Genomic DNA, 9,511 nt, shown 5'->3' with positions numbered 1-9,511 from the left:
CCCTGATTCGAGATCTGCCCGAGGTTAGTACCAGACTCATCGATCGTAACGCTAAGCGGATTCTCATTACACAAGAGATCGGGCGTATCCGCCAAGAGGTCAGAGAATACAGCGAGGTCGAGATCACGGGGAGTTACCTTTGAAACCTTTTCGTCGGCTTCCTCCTCGTCAGTTTTCAGGAGCCCGAGCTTGGCCTCCATATCTTGGATCTGGCCCATGAGATCTCCTCGACCAGCATTCGGTTAGCCCTGATCTCGGCAGCTCGGATCTGGAGCGGGGCTAGTTTCTCCCTTTCTTCGAAAGTGACCTTTACCTCCTCAACCAAGGGGCAGAGAGTTCGCCTCATCGCCTGCCTTTCTTCCCTCCGTACCCTTTCAATCTCGCAGCTGTTGCCAGCTTCGAGTAACTGATTGCGGAGCTCGATCTCGTGTAGTCTGTTTTTTGCTGCCTTGGCATCTTCCGCCGCCTCAAATTAAAGGTCCCCCGCCTTCTTCAGCTTGTCGCGGAGGTCTTCATTAGCAACCCCGAGGTCGAGCACCTCTACCTCAGCCTTCTTCATCCGAGCTCGGATCCGCTCGGCTTTCGCTACGGTGTCAGCATTTTCGGCTTCCAGACGGGCATATTCCTTTACCTGAGCTTCTAGGTCGGCAATCCTTTCTTGAAGGAGATGCACTTCGGAAGATGACGGGGAAGCGAACAGTTGCTCCTCATAGGAAGCCACCGAGGAGTTAAACTCGATCATTAGCTGAAAATGGCAGCTTAGTAAGCAACTGTCTGGCAAAAAAAAAATATATATATATATATATACTTACCTCGCCGATTTTATCCGCAAAGCGAAAGAAATTCGCACGGTTGACCTCGGTCATATCAGCAAATGCCGGAATTCGAACCCCGGGTCGAATGTAGCTCCTCATTAGATCGGCTGGGGATGCAGGGGGGACTGAAAGATTTTCGAGCAAAATTATTTCAGTCATCAACTATCGAACAGTCAAAAACAAAAATAATAATTTTTACCTCGGGCGGAATGACGTTCCCTCAGAGGGTTTCTTCCAGAGGAATCTCCGGAGTCTTTTGGCGGTGGGGCTTCCTTAGATCTCCTCTCCGAGGAAGGACCCCTGTCTTTCGAGCTGGATCTACTTCGCTCATCCCCTGATGGGCCGGTGCGGGCTCGCCCCTTTTCGCGAGAAGAGGAGGCGGTCTCAGGCTACTTCCTCTTCTTTGATGAATCAGTTTGCTGACAGGAGGCCTCAGCAGAGGTTTTCTTCAGTGCTGGGGGGGAAGCAGCGATCTCCCGTGGCTCATCGCTAGAATCAGCAATGACAATCACAGAAGGAATCAATGGGCCAGCAGGAGCCCTTGTTGATTCTGTGCCAAGCTCGGGAGAGCCAGCTGGAGGCACGGAAGTCCCGCTCACCTCGGGAACGGCGGAATTCCTGTTAGAAATGCGAGCTTTGCCTTCGGCGAGGGCCATCGCCATCTGTTTCTTTGCCTCTTTTTCGGCAGCTCGGCACGCCCTTTCTTCTCTGTAATTCATCTCCGAAACGCTTAAGGGGGTGGAACAGACGAGAGAACGCCTTCCGAGCCTCGCCGTGGACTCTCTGATTCTTTCGCAAGAAAAAGAGTCCCAAGCAATCTGTCCCTGGCTGCAGAACCTCGAGAAGAACTCTGCGAATGTGGGGCAAAGCAATCCGCGCTCAAAGTGATCTGAAAAAGAAACAGCAAAAAGGTGAGACGGGACGACAAGCAACACCTAACCTGGACCTAGCAAGGAACTCCGTTCTACCGATTTTCGAAGTCCACTTTGATACGTGCGAACTCACGCGGTGGCCGAAAGTGAGCTCGTTAACCGGGAAAAAGAAGTAGGACTTCCGCCACTTTTCATCCTTCTCGGGCAGATCGTCAAAGACCTTTAGCCCGGAAAGTGGGCTTACGTAAAGCGTGCCCTTGGTACGACCAGTCTTCACCGTGTACACCTGGAGGAAGTCGGCCAATGACAGCTGGTAGTTGAACTCCTCCCCTAGAGTTTGCAGGCACAAGACAGTCCGAACAAAGTTAGGGCACATCTGAGGAAGAGCGAAGCCCAGTTCGAACATCATCTTCACGATGAGTTCGGGAAGGGGGAATGACAGACCGCACGCAGAGAAGAAAATCTCGAACGCGCAGCAGTACCCTGGAGGGGGGTTCTCCGGAGACTCATGCGCCTCCGGGAATCTGATTTCCACCTCCGACGGAATCCCGGTGGATCCTCTAATCTCGGCTATGTTCTCCGCAGAAAGATTCGACGGTTGGTGGGGGCCGAAAACGCCCGGAATCAAGGGTTTTGCGGTTTTTCCCGATGAGGATTTCGGCGGAGACATGCTTTTCCGGTAAAAGTAGCAAGGAAATACAGGAAGAGTGAAGGGTTTTCCGGCGAAAGTAAAGAAGTTTACAGAGGAAAAGAAAGAAAATTGGAGAATGGAAAATACAAGCACAATTGGGGATTAAGAGTGAAAGAGAGAGAAGCCGAGTTTACCTTTATACACGGAACCAGGGAGCAATGATTATCTGGGGAAGTGAAAGGTCTCGCACCGTTTTCTCTCTCTCTTATAGTTAACACGCCACCTAGTGGGCCCCGAGTCTTGTTCGGGAAGGCAAATCCCATCATTACCACGATCAAATCGTGGAGATATGGGAAATATTCAGTTTCCCGAAATTGATCGCTTGAAGGTTAAAAGTCCCCCGAACTGTTCAGCTCGGGAGACTTGGGGGGCAACTGTTGTACCCACGATCTGCCATCTCGGACAATAGGTAAGTGGGCCTAGGCCGGGTTCGTCTACTGGGCCAAGAGCGAATTAGTGATCGGCCCATCAAGCCCGGAGAAAGGAAGAGAGCGCGGAGATGCTTCGTGCTGGCCAGTTCGCAGCTCGGTCCCGGTCAAAGATTCCCGCATTCAAGATGATTAATTAGACCGCGCAAATCGCGTCCTATTAATGGTGCATTAATTTAGTAATAAATTGGTCGGTATAAATATGTAAGGGGGGTGTCAGTTGTAAAGGATCGAATATTTTTTCCAGCAATAGCAATACAAGTTCTAATTCTCAAATTCTCTCAATTCAGTTCGGAACTGTTTTACGGCGATAAGCTCCTCCACAATTTAAATCACTTCGGAAGGAGAAGCTCGTTCTCAGTTCTCACAAAGACCAGGAAAAAAAAGAGAAAATGCATCGATAATGAGCCAAAACGGTGACTATCTAGCTAGCTGCTTAAGCCGCCGATTGTGGGTGCGGCAGAGCGAATCAAACCTCGAGAAGGTCTGATTCCCACACGACGAAGCTGATTTTCAGCTTGTGCAATATTAATCAACAATTCACGCTCACGAGAAATTGCCCTTTCCAAATTCGCTCTTGTCATGCTAAGGCGAAAGAAGGCAGCTTGGAGCTCATCATAGCGGACTGGAATGGTCGCTTCATGGGTATCATGTCTGAGTGGAGAGATCCCTTTCTGCTGGAGATAATGATGATGATCACTTGGTTCAAACGGAATCGAACCTTCAGCAAATGTCTTTCCTGCAAGACGAAGCTGGCTCTTCAGTTGTTCCAAACGAATTTCAGCTGTAAGCTCCCTAGAAACCATACCCTCCAGCTTCCTCTGTAGCAAACGATGTTCAGCCAAGGCATCTTCGAGCTGCTCAATTCCGACTGAAACGTAGCCACAATGAGTACGCTCCTTAACTCTTACACTGTCCATACTCCGGGCGGAAGCATGACCTGCTATTCTGGCAGGAGGAGCAGGGTCCTCTCTCCTGGGAACAGGCTCTGTTGTCTGCGAACGACGTCGAGATTCCACAGCTCCGACTGCAGGGTTGAAGTCATCATGATTTACAAATTTAATATAGAACAAAGTATTTACTATCTCCATTATTTTACATAACAACTAACAAGTACGTACGCTTCTAAAACTGATCTATATTTTGTTGTGTATTTTCTAATACATATAATTTGAAACCAAACACACTTTTATCTCTATCATTTGATAAAAGAGAGAATATATAATAGAAACATGTAACTATGGAAAAACCCTAGAACGATGTTCGTAGTGAAACGGGGATCAATATAATAATAAACTCTACTTTAGAATCAAGGGGAACGACCAAATTATAAACTGGAAGTTTTACGACTTAATACGCTTAAGATAAAATAAAAATATATACTGTTCTCCGAGGAGCCTCCGCGGGCTAGGTCGCCGTGGTTATGGTGGTGGTGGTGGTTCATCTTTTGTAGAGGTGGATTCGTATTCGTAGATCTCTCTCTCTACTCAAAACGCCCTATTTTTTTATTTATTTGGCAGCGAAAGCAGGCCTAATCCTGACTAGAAAAAAAAAAGAGAGAATATGGGCCGATTAATGGCCCAAAAATTCACAAAGATGGACCAACGGCACACAGATCACCCCGCCTTTAAAATCACGACGGAGAACTAACTCAAGCCACGACGGTTCCGACTCGGAGTCGAGAGAGAGATTTTTCAAAAATTGCAACAGGAGATAGATAGAGAGCAAGAGCCCTAATCGATTACATACTCTGATTCCTTCTACTTTTTTTTTCCCCACTGATTAGTCTCTAAAAAAATGGCGAGTGAGAGCTCGCAATCTTCTTCGCCGTCTTCATCTCAATCGCCGTCATCTGTACCTTCTCCGTCGCCGGGAAACAACGTCGGAGATGCGTTCGTAGGAAGTTTCATCAGTCTAATTTCTAAGTACGAGATCCGTTACGAAGGCATTCTCTACCATCTCAACGTCAAGGACTCGACGCTAGGTCTAAAAAACGGTACGGATTCGAATACCTATGCGATTTCGGATTCACTTTTTTAGGTTTCCGAACAACGAAGAGAATACATGTTTGTGCTTTGTGTATTTGTAACTGGAACATCGAGTTTGGAACTGGAACTTTGATTTTTGATTCCGTTCCTGTGGTTGATTATGTTGCTTTCTCAAGTTGGTCTTTAGATTCTAGGAGATGTGAGAGAAGCTTGAGCATTCGTTTCTATGTAGTTTAGTTTCCAAATTTGTGTTGAAAATGTAGTGGAGGATTTAAAATTTGGTGACTCTAGCCAAAATCTGGAAAACTTCTAATGTTAAGTGTATCATGAGAGGTGAAGTTACCAAGCTAATGTTAACTTGTGTTGACATTTGAATGTGGCGTTCTTGTGTTGAATGATAATTCTCTTATGTTATCTGGTTGTGCAGTAAGATCTTGTGGAACGGAGGGGAGGAAGAAAGATGGGCCTCAAATTCCGCCATGTGATAGAGTTTACGATTACATTCTTTTCCGCGGAAGTGATATCAAGGTTAGTGTTCAGACTCGTATGAATCCATTAGACAAATTATGTTTCATGTATTTTGTAGAATCGTCATTCGTTCTTTTTTTTAAATTGGAACCCCTGAAACATGATCATTATATAGTTTGTAGGCTATCTATAACTATTTATGATATGTTTTTAGGATCTGCAAGTTAATCCACCTCCATCTGCACAGTCGAGACCAGAGATTCAAAGTGAACAAGACATCAATCAGGTAAAGACATTCATTTAGAACATGGAAATGAGAATTGTATGCTAAATTTGGCTCTTTTTATGATGTCTTCTTGTCTTATTGCCCGTTCTTTGTTTACAGTCCTCTCATGCTAGTTCAGCTATGAGCTCTCCGCTTTCTGGCTATGATAGTGGTTATGGTTTGGGGAGAGGAACACAATGGGTCAATACACCTGCTTTGAGTAGTAAACCGGTTCCTGCCACTCAACATTCATCAGTCCCTTTAAGTTTCCAGCCTCCTTCAGCTAATCCTGGAAGTTTGACAGAATCACCAGTGAGCTTAATTGGTTCAACTCAAAGTAATGCTGGTTCGTCTATGCCCATGCCTTCTTTTGTGCAAGGTAGCAAATTAGGTGCCACTGGTGTCCCGGTTGGTATGATGCAGCAGCCAGTTTTATCTCCCTCGACGATGCCCAATAACCCGCAGATTATAGATTACTTTGCTTCACCAATCATGGGATTAGTGAATGATACAACACAGGTTGTTACTCGTTCACCCGAAGATGTCTCTAATCGATCTTACCCTTCTAACCCTTCTCCCCTTGGTCAAGCACAATTCCATACTCCACCTGGCCTTGCTTCAGCACCCTCTAACCTTTCTCCACCTTCTGAACCGCAGCTTTCTGCTCCAAATATTCAGAACAGCTACCCCAGTGTACCCCAGGCTGTTGGTAAAGACTTCTATGACTCTCGGTCTGATCATCCTAAACGATCTATACCTTATGAGTTACCGACTGTGGCTTCTTATTCAGCTCCTGGGATTCCTGGTCCATTGTCGAACTCACCTGAGTCATTCTTCGGTATGGATCCATCGCTGCAATCTAGGCAGCAGATGGTAAATAGGGGTCAAGAGATGTTTTCTGCTACTAATCCGGTATCAATGAATGTGCCATCACAAAGTCTTGCAACCAGAAATCATGCACCATTACTGCCTCTTCCAGTTTCAGCTCAGGTCTCGTCTATTTTAAATTCTGTTTCTGATGTTTCATATAATCACACCTATGCGTGATTTCTCATTCTTATCTTGAAATTGCCTTGCGATTACGTTGCTTTTTAGATTTCATGAGGTCACTAGCATTGATACAATTAGCATCTTGATCTCTCATGGAAGTGCTACACTCTTACTAACAATCCGTTGCAATTGCTGTTTGTGTCCTTTTTCCAGCACATTTTATGATTATCTCACTTGCGTTTTCTTTGGTTTCAAATTTGTTGCAGTCTCGGATCCCTACTTCTAGCATTGAGTTCACTGAAGAATTTGATTTTGAGGCAATGAATGAGAAGTTCAAGAAGAGTGAACTATGGGGTTATCTCGGGCAAAATAACCGGAGGAATCAAAATGATAATGGAGAAGAAATTGCAATTGAGCCAAACTCAGAAGGGAAGGTAAAGCTACTTTTGAACGATGATTAAATCTCAGAGAGATCTGAGTTCAAGTCTTAACATGATCTAGTTAATAATTTTGATTTGATATCTAGGCAGCGGTTAACATTTCTTTTTGCCTGTTGCAGCCTTCATATAACAAGGATGACTTTTTCGACACAATCTCGTGCAATCAACTTGACCGTGTGGCTAGAACCGGACAACAGCACAACCAGTTTCCTGAGCACATGAGACAAGAACCTGGGGTTTGTTTCATCCTTTCTATACTCATCAACCCGAAGTTCTGAAACCATTCTTCTCCAAATCGGAATAGCGTTTGCTTATAGAATTTTTTTACTCTCTTTATCTTTTTATTCAGGCATTTGGTAATCATTTTCAAAGGCCACCCCCACTACAACCAGGTCAGGGTGCATATCTCGCTGCACAATCCAATTACAGAGGCGGTTACCATAATAACAACAACTACAGAGGCGGTTACCATAACAACAACAACAACTACTACTCAAACTCGGGTTATGGTTACTACTCTGGTGGAAGAGGCCGAGGTGGAAACACACATTTCTGACCTGATGAGCTTCTGTCTTCCTCAGAAGGCTTTACTGGACGGTTACACTCGTGCACCTTCACTTCTTCTTTTTGATTTCAGGTTTTCTTTTGGGTAAAAAAACAGTTACCTTATCTCAAGATTTGTAGGCACATCATATTGGCAAGTTCATGATCCTTTTTTCTATCTGATGAGCTTTAGCCTCAGGAGGAGAGAATGTTTGTTCTCCATGTAGAGAAACAAATAGTCAAATAGTACTACGAACCTTTTTGGTATATATGCAAATCATTACTTTTTAATTAATAATATGCATATATAAGCGAAGTTAGTAATACTTACAAGTTAAGAATTACATACATTAGACATTATGTATATAAGAAGAAGATTCCTTAAAATTTAGTAAGTACACGACTTTATCCAATTATGTATGTTACTTGCGAGACCCATTTTGCCTTTAAGCCAAAGGAAAGAAAGATACCAAAACTTTCCCCACCGAGTAGGGTTTAGTACCAAATCCTTCAAAATCAATTGTCCTCTCTCAAACCTCACCCAAACCCACCAAAAAGCCAACAACGTTGTTCCCAGAGCCCGAATGCTGTCTCATCGAACCCGTTCAAAAATCTGATCCCGTGAACCCCATAATAATGCCCAGATATGCTTCTCGTCATGGTACCAGTCCTTTCATCTGGTGTGCAGCTATCATTTGCGCCATAATCTCTATTGTTGTAATCTTTGGTGGCATTGTAGTCTTTGTTGGTTACATGGTCATACATCCTCGAGTTCCCATCATTAGTGTCGCGGATGCTCACCTCGACTTCTTAAAGTACTTTTCCCGTAACTCTTCTCCTTAATTTGCTGATCATGTATCTTGTATCATTAACGATCAATATATATATATATATATTTTTCCCTGTTATTTTGATTGATCAGGTATGATATAGTTGGAGTTTTGCAAACGCAGTTAACGATTGTGATTCGCGTAGAGAATGATAACGCTAAAGCTCATGCGTTGTTTGATGACACCGAGTTCAAGCTTAGCTATGAAGGTAAACTGATTGCGATTTTAAGAGCACCCGAGTTTGAAGTTGTGAAAGAGAAATCAATGTACCTTCCTTACTTGGTTCAGTCATATCCAATACCATTGAATCCAAGTTTGATGCAAGCTGTAGACTATGCGGTTAAACAAGATGTTATTACGTTCGAGCTCAAAGGTGGTACAAAAACTCGGTGGCGAGTCGGACCATTAGGATCAGTCAAGTTCGAGTGTAACCTTAGCTGTGAGCTTAAGTTTAGGCCGTCTGATCATACTTACATTGCATCTCCTTGCAGTTCTTCTCATAAGCATTAGAAGCTCCATTTCTCATTTGTTTTACTTTATTTAATTAGTTTTTGTTTTATATTTGGGATCGAGGTTTTTAAAGATAATTGTTATAAGTACTAATACGTGAAAGAAAATCAATAATTTCGAGATTTTTTGCTTAATGAAAATGTGACTCGTAATTCATATGATTTTCTTTGATAGAGACATCAACAGGACAAATTATTTATTTCCTTTTTTTTTTCATTTATAAAATTATGATACTTTTAATTCTTTAACTTTATATTTATATTTCGATACCTCATTTTATATGGGAAGCATAAATGCATACTGTGCAGTGAGATTGAACCCTTCGTAGAGATCTCAACATTAGTAAGTTCAGGGTGTGTTACATATACTATTTAAAAATAATGGATAAAGAGAATATCCCTCCTATTAATAATTTGGAAGTAGATTTGGTAATAACCTTTTTAGTTGTAAGATTTATATAATTAAACTTTTGCCATTTGAAAAAATATTAAAACTTAAAGTTATTATTAGTAATATCCAAAACATATTTAAAATCATTTTAAAAGAAATTATTATCCATAATTTATATATTCTAGATATTATTAACTTGCTAAAAAATAATTAATTTTTTTGCATTATGTTATGCAGCAGGTTAAAGTTTAGATAAATATGATTATATAGTTTTTCAGGTT

The 9,511-nt window shown here is 42.8% G+C and overlaps 2 protein-coding genes across 2 annotated transcripts; both read left to right on the top strand.

Moving 5' to 3' along the window:
* LOC104771754 (decapping 5-like protein) lies at positions 4,452-7,801 on the top strand. Its single transcript, XM_010496330.2, has 7 exons — positions 4,452-4,802; positions 5,222-5,322; positions 5,477-5,548; positions 5,648-6,517; positions 6,784-6,951; positions 7,077-7,193; positions 7,307-7,801. The coding sequence occupies exons 1-7, from the start codon at positions 4,604-4,606 to the stop codon at positions 7,511-7,513; spliced, it is 1,734 nt and encodes a 577-aa protein (XP_010494632.1). The 5' UTR covers positions 4,452-4,603; the 3' UTR covers positions 7,514-7,801.
* On the top strand, positions 7,970-8,933 carry LOC104771753. Its single transcript, XM_010496329.2, has 2 exons — positions 7,970-8,315; positions 8,423-8,933. The coding sequence occupies exons 1-2, from the start codon at positions 8,137-8,139 to the stop codon at positions 8,838-8,840; spliced, it is 597 nt and encodes a 198-aa protein (XP_010494631.1). The 5' UTR covers positions 7,970-8,136; the 3' UTR covers positions 8,841-8,933.

The sequence above is a fragment of the Camelina sativa genome, chromosome 20 (genome assembly GCF_000633955.1).
Source record: "Camelina sativa cultivar DH55 chromosome 20, Cs, whole genome shotgun sequence".
Lineage (NCBI taxonomy): Eukaryota > Viridiplantae > Streptophyta > Magnoliopsida > Brassicales > Brassicaceae > Camelina > Camelina sativa.
The sequence above is the reverse complement of the archived record's forward strand: the minus strand, read 5'-3'. Positions and strand labels throughout refer to the sequence as shown.

What these genes read in the sequence shown, in the direction of transcription:
- LOC104771754 (XM_010496330.2), top strand. Translation starts at nt 4,604, where the DNA reads ATGGCGAGTGAGAGCTCGCAATCTTCTTCGCCGTCTTCATCTCAATCG. An exon ending in AGCCAAACTCAGAAGGGAAG is followed by an intron (nt 6,952 to 7,076) that starts GTAAAGCTACTT and finishes TGCCTGTTGCAG; the next exon opens with CCTTCATATAACAAGGATGA. An exon ending in ACATGAGACAAGAACCTGGG is followed by an intron (nt 7,194 to 7,306) that starts GTTTGTTTCATC and finishes CTTTTTATTCAG; the next exon opens with GCATTTGGTAATCATTTTCA.
- LOC104771753 (XM_010496329.2), top strand. Translation starts at nt 8,137, where the DNA reads ATGCCCAGATATGCTTCTCGTCATGGTACCAGTCCTTTCATCTGGTGT. An exon ending in GCTCACCTCGACTTCTTAAA is followed by an intron (nt 8,316 to 8,422) that starts GTACTTTTCCCG and finishes TTGATTGATCAG; the next exon opens with GTATGATATAGTTGGAGTTT.